Source organism: Nestor notabilis, unplaced genomic scaffold, assembly GCF_000696875.1.
Source record: "Nestor notabilis isolate BGI_N333 unplaced genomic scaffold, ASM69687v1 scaffold4074, whole genome shotgun sequence".
In the NCBI taxonomy this organism is placed as follows: domain Eukaryota; kingdom Metazoa; phylum Chordata; class Aves; order Psittaciformes; family Psittacidae; genus Nestor; species Nestor notabilis.
The window spans coordinates 83,945-99,790 of NW_009926701.1; the positions used below are offsets into that span (position 1 = coordinate 83,945).

General features: G+C 48.6%; 1 protein-coding gene across 1 annotated transcript in view; it reads right to left on the reverse strand.

The window, feature by feature from the left end:
• The window catches only part of ZMAT4 (zinc finger, matrin-type 4), a 31,519-nt gene that overhangs the window by 13,225 nt on the left and 2,448 nt on the right, over nt 1-15,846 (reverse strand). Inside the window, exons 2-3 of the mRNA XM_010013665.1 lie at nt 5,800-5,889; nt 156-312 (exon numbers count right to left, since the gene is read on the reverse strand). Of these exons, the coding sequence (XP_010011967.1) occupies nt 156-312; nt 5,800-5,889 (247 nt within the window). The remainder of the gene's footprint in view (nt 1-155; nt 313-5,799; nt 5,890-15,846) is intronic.

Sequence of the window (15,846 nt, forward strand, 5' to 3'; positions counted from 1 at the left end):
ACAGAGCAGGCAGTAATGAGCATCAGTGATTGTTAAAGGTTGTTATGACAGCGACACAAAGGAGGAGCTGCTTCTGCCGGGGGTCATCGCCCGCTACCCATGTGCTGCCGTGATGATGCTGCGCAGCGAGCCCACCCCAGATCGCCTGCACCTACCTGTGCTCTTCAGTGCTGGTTGTTCACCCAGCAGCAGTTTTAACCTTTTGGCATGGATTTTCCCTTGGTAATGCGATTCGGCCACCACTGCCGAAGTAAAGGACATGTTACATAGTGTGCAGCATTTGTTCTTATCCACCGAGTCACCGTCACTGCCCTGCATGGAGACAAGCACACAGACAAAAACAAGAGGTGTGTAAGTCCAGCAAGCACAGGCATGGAGAAAGAAGAGAGAGGAATCCAGGCTGTTATGCCAAGATCATGGTTTACAAGGGGTTTCCCTTCCTTGTCTCCCCTGGACTCACTCCTGCCTCCTCCCAGTGCTGCCTCTGACTCCCGGTGCAGGAGCTCATCCCACATCCATGAGGCTCATCCATCACATCCTGCCTGTCGCCAGTCCTGATCAAGCATCAGTTCCACGATGTCTGCTGGCCTCTGCAGAGGAACCAGGTTCATACCTCACAGCAATAATTTACTACCAGCTGCTGACAAAACAAACCTGAAGGCACGAGCAGCCTCGTGGCAAATTAAAGACAGGAAAGCACACTTACTGCAGGGTTTGCACAAAATGAAAAAGGACCAAAGCACCTAAACCCCACATTTACATTCTGCTCCTTTCCTAGAGATGGATTTTGAGCTCTTGAACACTGTCAGAAGAAAAAAGGCAATAATTAAAGTCCCAGCCACTTTGCACACAACAGTAAAAAACACATCCCAGAAGCTGATGCTGCCTAAAGCAAAGTCCGAGCTACGGCTCATCGCCCTTTTAGAGGATCTGTACAATGAGACATTTTGGTGCAAAGGGGACACCTCTTGTGAGATCCTTGGTGTCAGCTACGAGGTGACCACCACCACTTCCCAGGCATAGACACATCCACTGGGATTTCTCCCTGCTCCACTGGGGGTTTGGGCTGAACAGAGGCAGCAGGGAGGAGCTGAGCAGCCAGGGAGAGCCCATCTGCACAACGTATAAGTGATCTCTGCTGAAAAGACTCCCCTGTGCAGAGCAAAAGTGGGAAATGACCTGCTCCTTGCAGGTAGTTCTCATTCCCTGGGCAAGATCTGGCCCCTCTACAAAGCAAAACTCCCCCCAGGGACATGTGGAGACAGTTGTACGCTCTCTTTTTTGTTTGAAAGCACATATTCCAATTGCCTGCGTACAGTCACAACAGAAAACTATCTGGTTTAGGAGCTGCAATCTTGCTTTCACAAATGTCGTGCTCTTATTCAGACACAGAACGAAGAGCCCAGCTCCTCAACTCCCACTATTTAAGGTCATTTTCTCCCCCAAAATAAGCACAGTTAGAAAAAGGACCGATTTCCATCGCTTTTCTGTTGTTGTTAACTGCAAATCAACTTAAACCTCAGGGAGAAATCTCCGGAGGTGATTAGTACTGTTCCGACTGTAATTTGCACTTCTTTTAAATAGCTTTCTCTCAAGATATTTTATGTCTTCAAAGGGAAGTCACTTGAAAGTTAAGAGCAGAGTAAAGAATTCCCAGAGTCTATTGATCAACTGCGGTGGTAACATATAAAAGAGCCTCCAACAGAGTTTGTTTGAAAAGCTGATACACTTCGGTGTGGATGCACCAGGGGCTCTTCCTCTGCCAGCTCTGCTCTTCAGTGACACTTTTCCCTTTACAACCTGCTGTCCCAGATAGGCTGCAGTTAAGAAATGAAATGGAAAGACTCTAAACCCCCTCAAACACGCCTAAACCCCTCGTGCAGAGCCCAAGGTTCACACCGATGCAGTTTGCTACACAGCTTATCTGAGTCCACCCAAATCTCTGGGCGAGTGTCTTGAAGCCTGGTTGGGGATTTGGGGAGGATGGGGGCATCCTTAATTCTCAATCTGAGAGTCCCAACCTCTGCATGAAACACAACAGACCTTCTCTCTCCAACAGCAGCCGTTCTTCATACACCAAATGCTGCTCTTTGCTGGCAGGATGCAGGAGATGTTTGGGCTTGAATGTGATTCAGCATTGACCCAAGGCTGTAGCACTCCCTCCTGTACCACCCAAGCTCCCTGCAGGAGCTGTATCCTGAAGGGTAATTATGCCTTCTCATTTGTCAGCGGCTGTTTTACCAGCCAGGGGAACCCAAACCGGGTGTCTTTTGTCACCCACTGAATGACACCGTGTTGACAGCATTGTGCAGCCAGCTGGTAAAATAACATCCATCAGCATGCCCATGCTGGGGCACAGGGCTCGGCCGACCCGCAGCCGAGCTCTCCAGGGATGCTCTGCACCCATGTGGCTCTCATCCAGCTCCCCTCAACGCTTCCCTTGCTCCCACGCCAGCTCAGTTTAAAGCAGCAGCAGTAAATAGGCACCAACTTCTCAATTTAGCTTCCATAAAACCCACACGAGCAGCTCTCTGACCCAAAGCTGCACAAAGCCACCCGACGTGAAGGAATACCTTTTGTTTTGGCAATCATCTCCAGATGACCCCTTCTCACTAACCTTTGTGGAGGTGCAGCACTGATGGGGCAAACGGCCTCAGACTGGAGCACAATGAGACACAGCACAGGCTCAGAGACCAAGCACCCATTTCCCAACGCTGACAGAGCTCATCTTCCCCCCTCTCCCAGCCGTGCCTGATTTATAGGGCTTCTTTTTGTAACATCATAAACTTCAAAGCAAGCCTCATACATCCAACAGAATTAACTTGAGTTATTCAGATGCCTGTTAACAAGATGCTAAAAGGCATAATCCTCACACAGGACCAGGCGGTTGCAGCCCTTTCCTGGGTGTTCCTTAAGCCATCCTCGGGAAAAGTAGGGATTTTTATTCCACAAATCCTGCTGTCTTCATTTCCTAGGTTTTACCAAGGAGAAAAGATTATCCAAACCCTTGAAACGTACCAATATGGAACACAGCACTGCAAAGTATCTGCTAAATTTGAGTTAATTTCTGGTGTGAAGGTGGTGGTGCTGTTAAAGAGCTATTTTCTGTAACACTCGGTAGAATATTTAGACCACTTCCATTTTGGAGCCTGTACCAGTTTATGGCTATCTCAATCTGAAACACTCAGCACGGCTCAGAGCCCCTGAGGACCTCCAAAGAAAAGGCAGCCCAAAGTTAAGCCAGGTTGTGTTTGACAGGGTGAACATGCGACCCACGGTCCCTGCCGCAGTGACAGAGGCCAATGAGGGGGTACAAAATACATGGTACAAACGCTGGCCCGAAACCCAGACATTTCATCTCAGTTTCAGCTGAAGATTCACGCTGCAGCGTGCACTAAACCACTAAACCTGCTTCTTTCCTGACCGGGAACTGAAGCTGAACCTCCCAAAGCACCATGTGCAGCTCAGAGGGGCACAGCTCTTGGCTCTACCACCTCCAGCAGCCCATGTTACCCTCAGTAGCACAACTCAACACCCTGCTCCCTTCCCTCAAACAATTCCTCCTTGCTATTAAAACCCCTTTCTTCTTTGAGGAAGATGATGCTGGTGGAAGCTATAGAACACCTTATAGTACAAGTAGGGCTAGAAAGAACTTGAAGGCTTTTCTCCCATCCCCAAAATCATGCTTTGCAGCACATCAGAAACATTCACTGTGTCTGTCCTGGTGGTAACTGGGGGTTCTGGGTTTTAAAGGTAGTGAGAACAGGCTTGTTAAAACCAATTCACTCTGAACTCGAGGACGTGATTCCTCATTTCAGTGGGGTCCTGACATAGGCTGCACCTTCTGGGATTATTTCCAGCTGAAATGTTAAGAGGAAATTTAAAATCAAAGGTCACCAAAGACTTGAGCTTTTTCCCTTCCCCCCCAAGAAAATCAACCCATAATGAACAGCCCAACAACCGAGTCGTTACCCAGTGCAAGACTAATTCTAGAAGCCTCCTACTTCTTACTGTGAAAGGATAACGGGTGTTGTGGGAATGCAGAGTGTTTTTATAGTCCTCAAATAACAGCAACAACCCTTTTCCTCAGTGAAAGGTCAGGCAGCAAATGCTGTTTCTGAGCCTCTGGCACTCAGATTCTACAACTGCAGCAGCTTCTCACCGTTGCCTTTCACAAAGGAGATGGGAAGTCGTTCAGCTTTGATGTGTTTGAGGGCTCTTTGGTTCTCTGTCCACCACATCCTTGTGCTAAGGTGGACGTGCAGCTGTGTGGTTTCTTGTTAGATGTAATGAATCTCATTAGAGCACCGTGTTCCAAGTCTATATGTGCACATCTACTGTACCTTTCACACTCTGTAATTAATAACTCCATAAAAATACTGTGAGATTCTGTTGTTAAGGGGTAGTTTGCAGCTGAAATTACCCTGTGTGCAACATAAAAGTTCCACTAAAGTTTTAATTACTGCATGAAGGAGCTTTCAGATTCCTTTGGCAAAACTTGCATGCTTCTCCCTTTAATTAGAAGATATCTTCCTAAATATTGATAGCATTAAGCCACAGTCACAGTCCCATAGATCTGAAATGGTTTGGATGCTATCTGCTGGGAACCTCATCAACTGCGCTCTCACCAAACCCAGAATATTGGAAAGAGCTGAATGAATAATTCACTGTGAATCAGTCCCTTGTAAATTTAGCCTCCTTTTATTGCCTGACAAATGGCTGTGAGCTGGTCCAGTTTCCTTGTGTTCAGTTGTTTATTTGAACGCAACTGAGGAACCCAACTGCCAATTTCTAAATCTGCAGACTGACCACAAACCTTGTGAGGGGCCTTTTGGACCCGTTTCCATCAGCTCCCAGAGAAAATCAGTCAGAAGAGAGACAAACCAAAAATCATAGAAGCACAGAATGGTTTGGGTTGGAAAGGACCTTTAAATCATCCAGATCCAACCCCTGCCATGGGCAGGGACACCTCACACTAGACCGTGTTGCCCAAGGCTCTGTCCAACCTGGCCTTGAACACTGCCCGGGATGGAGCATTCACCACTGCTCTGGGCCACCTGTGCCAGCGCCTCAGCACCCTCACAGGGAAGAGCTTCTGCCTTATCTCCAACCTGAACTTGCCCTGTTTCAGTTTGAACCCATCACCCCATGCCCCATTATTACAGTCCCTGATGAAGGTCCCTCCCCAGCATCCCTGTAGCCCCCTTCACACACTGGAAGCTGCTCTGAGGTCTCCAGCAGCTTCTCTTCTCCCAGCTGAGCATCCCCAATGTTCTCAGCCTGTCTCCAGCCCCTGAGCATCCTCGTGGCCTCCTCTGGACTTGCTCCAACAAATCCTATTCTTCTTTCTGACCCTCCCCACTGAAGTGCACATTGAGCAGATGCCTGTAATACATCTTCTCCATGCAAAGCCCCTGGGGCTTTCCTCTGCTTGAGAACAGTAGAACCAACCAAACAATACAAAACCCCAACAACAAGGCCAGGCTGGACACAGGGGCTTGGAGCATCCTGCTCTAGTGGAAGGTGTCCCTGGGTGGAACTGGATGAGCTTTAAGGACCCTCCCAACCCAAACCAGGCTGGGATTCTATGAACATTTGAGTAACTACAAACGCAGTTACCGGTGCTGATGCACGTAATATTTCTTGTAGAGTTTAATAAAATCCTTTCCAGTTACTCAGCGTTTCAGCTGATCTAAATGTTACCTCTCGGTACCTGTGGCTGTAACAGAAAAAATCCTGTAGCACAAAGTCAATGATTCACAAAGCAGCTCAGTAAACAGGGACTTCAATTATACCCACGTTTTCTGACCGGAGCTTTTTAGCTGGACAGCCTCCATCTATGGGATGTAGCATATAATAGAGGCGAACTTTGCTGGCGTGTTTCCGACTCTGGAAGAGAAAAAAAAAACAGAAGAAAAGAAGAAAAGAGAAGAAAAAGGCAAAACTGAAGTTACCAAAAGCAAGAGGCTCTGTGGCTGTGCATCCAACACCCATCTGCAGTAAGATCTCACATCCCCTGATGAACGTATCCAACATGGGAGGAGAAAATGGGGAGAAAGCCCAAGGTGAGGAGCATTTGCATCTCACAGAGGTTCTGACACTTGCCGTTAGCGGGAGGAATGGTCCATCCTCACACTCTCTGCTGCATCCCACTGCCTGCAGCCCCTGGAAGATCCAGTGGGAATAAAGGCAGCAGGAGAAGAGCAGCATTTGTTATCAGGCCATTTCCGTAGCAGGAGAGACTGAGAAGATCAGGGTTATTTAGCTTCGGGCAGAGACAGGATGGCATCATGAGGGACCAGATGCGCATACACAAACCAAAGTCCGCAGTTCCTCCACTTCCAGAAGAATATAATATATAAGGGGTATAAAACTTCACTCTGTAGGAAATGAGCCAACCGACAGTGCCAAAGATTTGGAAGAAATTTCTCCCACAAGTAAATTACCTGATAATTGTGCATTATGGAATCTAACGTTTTCCGACACACAGAGGGATGAGGACCACGTGGATCCCGAGCCAGAGCCCCTTCTCCTCTGTCAAGGATTCCTAAGGGAAGTTGAGCAGTAAAAACCCTTCCAGATGATATATTTATACCAAAGGAAAGTTTTCAGGGACCTCGGGGAAGAGCTGAGGGACGCCCAGAGGAGACTCTTCCCATGAGGGACACACCATGTTTCACACAGCCTCAGGCACGGCTGGGGTTTACCCATGGATGAGGGTGATGGAGATGTCCTTGTCACACCAGCACTGACAGACAAAGCAATCCTGGGACTTGCAGAGGCACAGACATAACCCTTCAAACCTCTAACTTTGACCCAGCTCTTCTCTTAGAGGAGATGTGAAGAGAGGGGGAAAGACTGCATCTACTTAATGCTCACATCCAGAGCCCAGACATGCACAGCATCTATTCTTATGCAAATGTTTGCTCTGAATCTCCATTTCTGATTGCCTCACAGCACAATGGCACTGTAATATTATAATTTCAGATCACAGATTTGCAATTTTAAACTATTAAATTACCATTAGCATGTTCTGGAACAATTTTTTTCCCTGTGGTGTGAACTTGGAGCTAAATTTGCAGAGAGCTATATTTGTCTGCATAAATGTGACTACGCAATAATTTCTTTTAATGGAGCAAAATCAGCCAAGATAAATAATGTCAAACACCTTTCCCTGACTCGTCTTCCTGCCTTTAGAACACATGACCTGCTGCAGGCAGAGCAGGAAAGCCCAAAGCTTCAGCTTCAGCCATTAGCAGACAGCGATGGGTAAATAGGAAATGACAAAAGCAATGCGAGGGGCAGACGTGCAGAGTCAGCCTGGGAGGTTGGTGGAGTTCCTGCTTCCTGCCTGGAGCGATGCTCGGGTGGTGCAGGTTCACACAGAGAGTGCAGGAAGGTGGGTGATGGCTGGACCCTTCGGCAGGGCAGGGATGGGAGAAGCTGTGGATGAAGGAGAGTCAAATGAAGGAGAGCTAAACCTTAAAAGAGACATGGCCAGAGCTTTCCAGCTTCGCTCCTTCCCTGTGACACCCCTTGGAGCAGGCAGCCAGCCTCACCCACCCTTCCCTCAGCCACGAGGCTCTTCCCTCGGGTGAGTTAATGCAGCATGTCACGATGCCCACTCACACACAGCCACAGCCGCTGGATTCAGAGGCTAAAAAGTCTGTGGGCTTTTTCTGAGAAGATGGAAAAGGAAGATTTTGAACAGTAATAATTTTTAGTGTTCTTTTCCATGGCACTCAGCTGGGCCATAAATGATGTCCAAACGTCAGCACTAAAAGGCGGCGAAGCTTCAGCCTTGTGTAAAACACCTCTCACCTTTATTTATGCACCTGATTGGATTTATGAACATTAAGGTAAAGAAATAACTTACATTTGCTATAATTTAAAGCTACACGGCTCCTTATGCAGCCTTATTATCCTATGGTTATAAAAGCAGAGCTTAAAATCATCCCTGGCCTTTGCAAGTATGTAGTGAGCATCTCATTCCCTCTCGGGGAGTGGAGGTAGCACAGCCCATTTGTCACCCGTTTTATCTCTGGTATTTTCTACATTTACATGTGTATTTATCATCCTAACACCGTAGCAAGAGCACAGTGATTATTCCTGGCGTGCTGCTCGCAGCAGCCCTGGGGGTTATCTCTTTCCCCCCGCAGAGCAGCTTGAAAGCTGCAGCTCTGAGGCAGGGGAAGGGCAAGTGGCACAGGGGAGGGGGTGGCACAGCCCCGTCAGAGGTCCCGTGTGTTTGAAGGAGCAACCGACAACCAAGTTATCACAGATACACGGGAAAAACCAGCCAACAGAAGATCCACGTGCAGGAAACCGGGATAAAGTGGGATGAGGGCACAGCCAGCTCCCATTTTACCACATGGACAAGCCTTGGGAAAGACAAAACCTTGACCCATCTGTAAACCCATGGCCTGGAACAAGAACACTGCCCCTGGATATACCTGCCTGGTCATCAACAGCCACCACAATTTGCACTAAGAGAATATCTCTACGCCTGTGAATATGCTTTACAAAGTGCTACAGCACAGGCATTTTCACTTGAGTTCTCTGCTCTAGTGCCTGAAAACAACCCCTTTAGAAGGCAAGAAGTCTACCTTAATACTTTGTGCTTTAAAAACAAGCCTCTCTGTGCAGGGGAGCTTAGAAAGAGCCTGTTTTCACATAGCAACTGCAGACTTCTGCATTGGAAGCTCACGCGCTACTGTAAGAAGGCTCATCAATAAAAGTAAATAAACGGATCATTTCTATCTATATCAAACCAATTGTAATACAGAGGATTGTGGCGGAGGCAGCACGGTTCTGGCAATTCGACCTTAAAGCATAGAGAGGGCAAAGCAGAGCTATGAAATGCAATTTGAGTTTGCATACATCAACTTCTGCAGCGCTCTCTGCGCGGCGAGAGGAGACAATCCCGTCTCTGTGGGAGCCGCTGCAGCTGCCAGGACCACTGGGAGCCATGGACAAGGCTGGTCTCAGCTGCAGCAGCCCCGCTCGCCCTGGCCATGGAGGGTTTGCTCCTCACAGCTCCTCTGTGTATTTACCAACATGTCCCTGGGGAGGGTTGGGACCATCTCCCTTCACAAGGCCCGAAGTCCCCAATAGGCTTGCCGGGCAGCACAGATAGGGATGCTCCTTCCCTGAGGATGGGGAGCGCCTCCCATCCAGGCTGCTGCACCCCGGGGTGCACTCCCACTTTGCAGCACTGATTTAAGCCGATCTGACAGTCCGCAACACTTGACATCTTGTGAGGGACTTCTACCTCCAGCCAGGTTCAAATCAAGCACTGCTGCTGCTCTCCTCATGCTGCGCTTGCATCTGATGCAGTTTCGCTATTCCCCATAGCGCCCTTTATCATCTGCTTGTTCACACCTCTGCTGGCAGCGTGTTTTCGGCTGGTCTGCCCTATCCCTCACTCTCCCCCTCCTCTGTGCCCTGCTCTCCAGCCAAAGGGCAGAGACCCAGCGAGCACAGGCAGAGGCATGGGTGGGAGATGAAGACAGGAACCGTGATGGCAGCCCAAATGGCTGTGGCTTCTCTTGGTTTGTAATACTTTCTGGGTTGGATTTAATCTTTTTAGTGTATACTGTGTTGATCTGGTTTGTATGCTGGCAATTTCTTAATTAAATTGCCCTGAAACATGCAGCCATATGATTACACCAACTTTATTATCTGTATTGGCCCTATTTGTAATCTTATCAAGAGAGATAAAGTTATTATGGCTTAGACGCAGTTCTCTAAGCCTGATGCTGAATACCAGCCTCACAGCCCTCCTGAAGCTCCAACTTGAGTCCCTCTCCAGGGCTGGCTTTGCTCCAGCTCCACACGCTCTCCTTCCTCCTAGAAACTCCGCAAGACCCATGAAGGATCAGCACTGATGCCACAGAACCCGTGGCCAGCTCTTTTCAAGCACTTACATGCAAATTACCGGACCTGCTGCCTCAAAAATCAACACTTTAGATTTCGTAATCGCTGCCTAACAAACTCCCAAATTCCCGCTGGAACGGAACCAATTTATTCCTCCTTCTGTGATATAACAACATCCTCTGCTTTTTTTTTTTAATAGAGGGCAGAAGTATTTTCAGCAAACGCCTTCTCTTTTTGCCTCTTCTACCCACACGACCAGCACACACTATTGTCGAGATCCCCCTTGCTCGCTGCAGAGACAAGCTCCCGTCTGTTATTCCAGACGCTGCTGGGTGCCAATGTCCTTCTTCTCCCTTTGTGATTTTTGCAAAGCCTCATTTATAATTTATGGTCATTTCTCTCCGCTTCCCCTTTCTCCTCCGTGAGTTAATTTTTTAAGAAGTGTCTACTCATGCTCATGCCTTTTCTGGGCACACGGAGACGTGCCCGTAATTCCCAATCGCACACAGCTGAGTTTTCAACCCCATCAATCTGTCCTCTTCAAAGCAACACATAGGCTCGTCTCGTTTGGATGCTGGTTTGCTTACATGTAAAGGCAATTCTTGCTGATCTGTTCACTAGATCACTTCGTTTTCTCTCAACCTGTGATCATTTCTCCAGTCCTGCTCTCCAAGGTGCCCCCGAGCATGGATCCCCTCACCAAGGGCACCAGCAGCATCATGAGATGTCCTGCGTGGCCACGACAGTTTCTGCCACATCTTGAACGTTGCAGTTTTAAAAATGCAAAAGCAAGACTCCAGAAGCTCCAAATAAACCAAATTAATGATAAACGTTATTGTCACTTCAGGCCCCTTCACAAGAGAAGAGTCTCACCTGCTGTTTCCACCTTTGCAGTGTGAGCTCTGAGCTCCTGTGGCCACATGAAATGTGTTTCCTCCTGGAGAGCTCAGGAACACCCTTTCCCATCCATCACCCTCCTTCTGCACTTGGCATTAAACTCCAGAGAGCTGGAGAGGACTCAGGCAGCCAGAACAGGAGGTGCTTGAGAAAAGCGTTTCTCTAAACCCTGCTTGTCCAAGGGAAAAGAAAAAGCCACTTTTGGTTTTGTCCCCTTAGCACAGTCCCCATCCCAGAGCAGTGGAGGGCACTGGTACCCGTATGGATGGCACCACAGGTATCTGTAGGTGAGGTAGGACTGGTGCTGGAATAACACACAGCCCTGCCCACTGTCAGCTGCTGATTCAGATGGGATCCACGCCTGGCTCTGCAGCTCCAGGCATGAGATACCTGCACAGCTCCACAACATGAATTTTCTGCCTCTGGAATCACCATTTCAGCTCTGGGATCTTTAACTTCACCACTTCCTATATTGATTTGGACTGTAGTCAGAGCATCACTTGTCCTACACACCACTGTGTACCCTGCAGACAGGAAAATAACCTCCTGCACAGCCTGTGTCTGGAGCAGCGCGGCAGGAGCAGCAGTGCCGAGTACCGGATTCCCAGTGCCCATGGACCTGCCCCAGCACCGGCTGTTTGTGGGATTCTGCTCCTCCCCAAAAACACTGAATCTCACTTCACATCCTCACATCTCTAATACAGGTGGATCTTACACCGAGATTAATGCAACCATGAATCGACCTCTCTATTGGAGTTCACGGAGTTTTCCAAGGCGGTTCCCCTTCCTGTGAACATCCCAAGGGAATAGGGATGTAGGGAACAGAACAAGCAGGGTGGGAACCTCCCAGACAGGCTTAGCACAACCAAGGCAACCCCTTGCTGTCTGCCTGCAGCCACGGTTCCGCAGCTCAGAGCACTCTGCTCTTGGGCACCAGTGCAGAGGCAGGGATGAACTTTGCTGCTGGGACAGAACTATCCAGTGGGAAACAGAAGAGTTAACACAAACACAACGCCTCCTCCACATGCAGCAGCAGCACGGCCCGTTGTTCCCATTCTATCTTTGTGTGTCTGAAACAAATCACTTTGGAACACGTCAGTGCCAGTCACCGGGAGCACGGCGCGTGGGACGGCTCTGTCACAACACACACCGTAACTAAAGACTCTGCTTTCAAACACCTGGAACCCACATGCCAACACGGGCTGCAGGTTGCAAATGCTAAAGAGAAGCAAGAGGGAATAGCTGGAATATTGCTCTCCTGTGCAGTGGGAGCGGAACGGGAACGGTTTGGCCCATCCTGGGTAACAGCATTGTTTCATTGCTTTTATTCCATGTAGGCTTAATGTGGCATCCCCTGTGCCTCCCCATTACTGCTACCCCAGGGTCTCATTCCCAGTGCATTTTACTGCTGCTCTGAAAGTACCTTTGAACTTCAGCTATTTTTAGCCAGAAATGGGACTCTGCACAGAGAAAACCTGGAAGGGAGCTGTACCATAAGGCTTTATCTGCTCTGCTGTTGCTGCTATTTAGCAATAGATTTTGACACTGGGAGCACATTAAAACTAATGTTTAGCCATTAACGTTGACAACAGAGTAGCAACACGGAGCCTGGTGAAGTACCATTTAATCTACACTGGTTTCCTGAAGGAGCTAATGCTGCCCTGGTGAGTCTGTGCTTACTGTGTGCAGAAAAGGGATGAGGCAGGACCAGCACCTTCCTGTAACACACTCACATCCACATATCTCACGCAATGCGTTCACCTCAATGTCTTTTAATTGCTGCTGTTAGCACATCATGAACTGGGTACCAGGGCAATCTGCAGAAGGTCCGTGTGCACATCCGAAAACCAGAACTCCTCCATCACCTCTGCCACTAAGCCACAGAAAAGGCTTCCTTTAGCCTCATTTTTTTCTCCTCAAGCCAAGATACCAAACACCAGCACAAGATGCAGAACAACAGCAATGCCTGAGCAGCCACTACGAACTACATCACACACGCACACCACAGCAAAGCAGGTTCTCAGCACCACGGGGAAGCACACAGGAACAACAGGCAGGATGTCCACTCCACCTTCATCCTCCGAAGCAGTTACAGGTTACTGTCACCAAAGGCAGCCAAACCTTGGCAGGTAAATGCCAGCCATGGCAGAACCCAGGGCTGGCAGATGCCGCGCTCCCTTCGGTGCTGCAGCAGAGTCCCTGACACACCAGAGCCCTGTGTAGCCTTTATTTCCAGCAGAAGCACATCCTTTCCTCTCCTCCATCCTGGAAATGCCTGCGGCATCCTGTGCACCGAATATTCCAGCTCCTTGTCTTCTAGTGCAGCAGTTATTTTGTTAAATAGAGTATGTGCTCTTCCACTGCATTAATATTTCAGACGCAGGACTGACTTTCTGAGCACACACATCTTGATCCTTAAGGCACTAACGTGCCAATAGTAAACAGCGTTTATGATTCCCTCAGACAAGGCATCATTTCACACAGTTCCCAGGGAAGGGCAGCCCAACTGGAAGCAGGTTAACCCGAGCACACTCCAGCCCTGCACAGACAAGGAGTATTGATGAAGCTGTCGATATCATCCGCTTCCCTCTGGACACAGGGTGAGAGATTCCAGAAAGCTCTTAGCTCGGAGCTATGCAGAAGGGAGCAGCCCTTCATATGTTCTCCCCAGTTTCCTCTGCATCTGAATATACTTTACCTCTGCCCTCCCACTGCCACTCAGGCTCAGAGCATCATTCCCTCATCTCACAAGGTGCACCCAACACCTTCCGGGCTTCTCTTCCTACAGACCTGGCCTTTTTCCTCATTTTAAATGAAGGAGCCAAGTACCATCTGAACACCTGAAGCAACACAGATTACAACGAAGAGAAGTGTTATGGCAGCTTAAGGAGGCAAACATGGTGATGAATATGCAGCTCAGGGTGGGATCTGAGAGCAGCTTTGCATATCTGGTAATTTTCCTGCAGGATTTTCAAGGAGAAACTTGAAAATAAATGGGATCATCTTCCTAATGGTTGTGAACACTCGTATTGAGAGAGAAGGACTCAGAGCTAACTAAGAAAGCTCAGCTTTTTACATTTACAGAGCACCACATTGATACAACCTGTCCCAAAGACAGAGGTGATCCAGAGAGCATCTAGCAACAAAGAGGTTTTCCACTCCTGGGAAAGGCAAGATGCAGGAATACAGAACAGGAAAACCTCATCTCTGGGGCACAGAATTTCAATTGCATTGCAGCAAGTGCAGTGCATTTCAGTTTTCTTCTCCTGCTGTTTCTCCAGCTCTGTGGCACTTCCCAAGTCGCTGGTGCCCTCTCTGACCCTCTCCAATCCATCCAACACTCTTCCGCGGGCAGCAGTCGCTGCTGAGCATATTCAGCAACTGATGAAGCAGCCACACAACTGCAGGAGCTTCTGATCACAGGGCAGCAGCCTCAGTTATTTCTCTGCAATACCTCCGAGGGATGAATGGCAATTGAATAATGATGCTTTGTTGATAAAAGCCACAGGAGCCTGATGCAAGACGCAGCACAAGCTGCATGCTCCGAGCCCCGGCCTTTTGCCAGGCTCTCCCATCTCCCCAGGCAGGGCTCTGTGAAGGTACTGCCTTCTGGGTTATCCCACACACAGACATCATTTAAAGGCAAAATCAAATCGATCCTTTCATGTCAAAGTTGTGTTTGAAAGACACGTGCAGCTTGTGCTACCAAAGCAGAGCAACAAGGCTGCGAGATGCTCCCCATCCCTGGCGCCAGCACAGGAGGTACCACGTACACCACTGAAGAGCATCAGGAGAAGGCTGGTCCCAACATCACGCTGACCAAGTGGCCCAAGGAAGGGGTCTGCCGGCCGCAAGCAATGGAGGGGGCTTGAAATACCTCCACCAGACAAGGACCCTTCGGCCTGGTGCAGGCAGGAATCACTGCTGCATCACTCTGCCCTTTTTGTGATGCTTCATCTCATCAGGCATCCCATTTCCTCTTGGTTCCTCCCAAGGGAGGGAAGGAAAGCCAGTGCTCGTGAGGAATGCTTGGCACATCAGGCAGCACAGTGAGCTATTACCTAGCAGGATTTTATCAGGAATCCATATTTGGATGCTTCATTCCAGCAGCAGAAATGGGAAGGGAGTTTTCTGATGCTTCAGGGGACAAATTAAGAGATTCATTTGCTTTAAGAATTAAAACATTCAAACACACAATCTTTTGGGCATTGACAACAGGCACTAAGATCGGCCTCATCTCTTACTTACCACTGCGTGGAAGCTAACTGCTATCTCTAAAGCAGCCTCCCGTGACACTCAGCATCATAGTATGCAGAGAGCTCATTAAGCCATTTCATTTGGGCACCTGCAACTACATTATGAGTCAATCCCAAAGCCAGGTACCCAGATCAGCGCTGCCCTAAGGTGAATCCTGGGCAGGAGAAGAGCATCTGGCAGCTCCACAGAGATGGAAAGGAGAGCAGAGGTGCAGCAGACACAGACAAAGCACGTAAATAAGGTTGCACAAAGCACATAAAGTAAGGGCAGTATTTTGCTGTATGTCAAGCTGGAAGCAAAGAAATGCTGCAAACATTCCCATTCCTTTGTCATTTTCCACTGCACTTGCCCTTGGAAATAATACCCCTTAATACTGCACGACTGACATCAAATGGTATTTTATTCCTGGCAAAGTAGTGCAGAAGAAAAGAAGAGTTATTGGTTGATGATTTGGAGAAGGAGATGAGACAGTGATTGGAACTGACTATTCCTGTTTGGCAAGATAGAAACATCCCCCTTTCATACGCTGTTTCCCTCTATTTTCTTACAGAGAAATGTCTTATTCTGCATGCACAAAGGAGCCAAGATCTCAGTGCCTGGCACAAAGGCTGCAGATCTTACTCGGCTGTGCTGGAGAGGCAGCAGATCAATTCCCCTTCTCTGAGCTCTGGCTCAGTAAGGGCAAGGGCACTGCTGACCACAACATGCCATGGAGGATGATGTGTTACCAGCACAGCCCAGGAGCTTGTGATTGCTGGTTCCCAGTATGGTCTGCAGGTACCTTCACTGGCTGTGAGCACGGTTGTTATTTTCCCT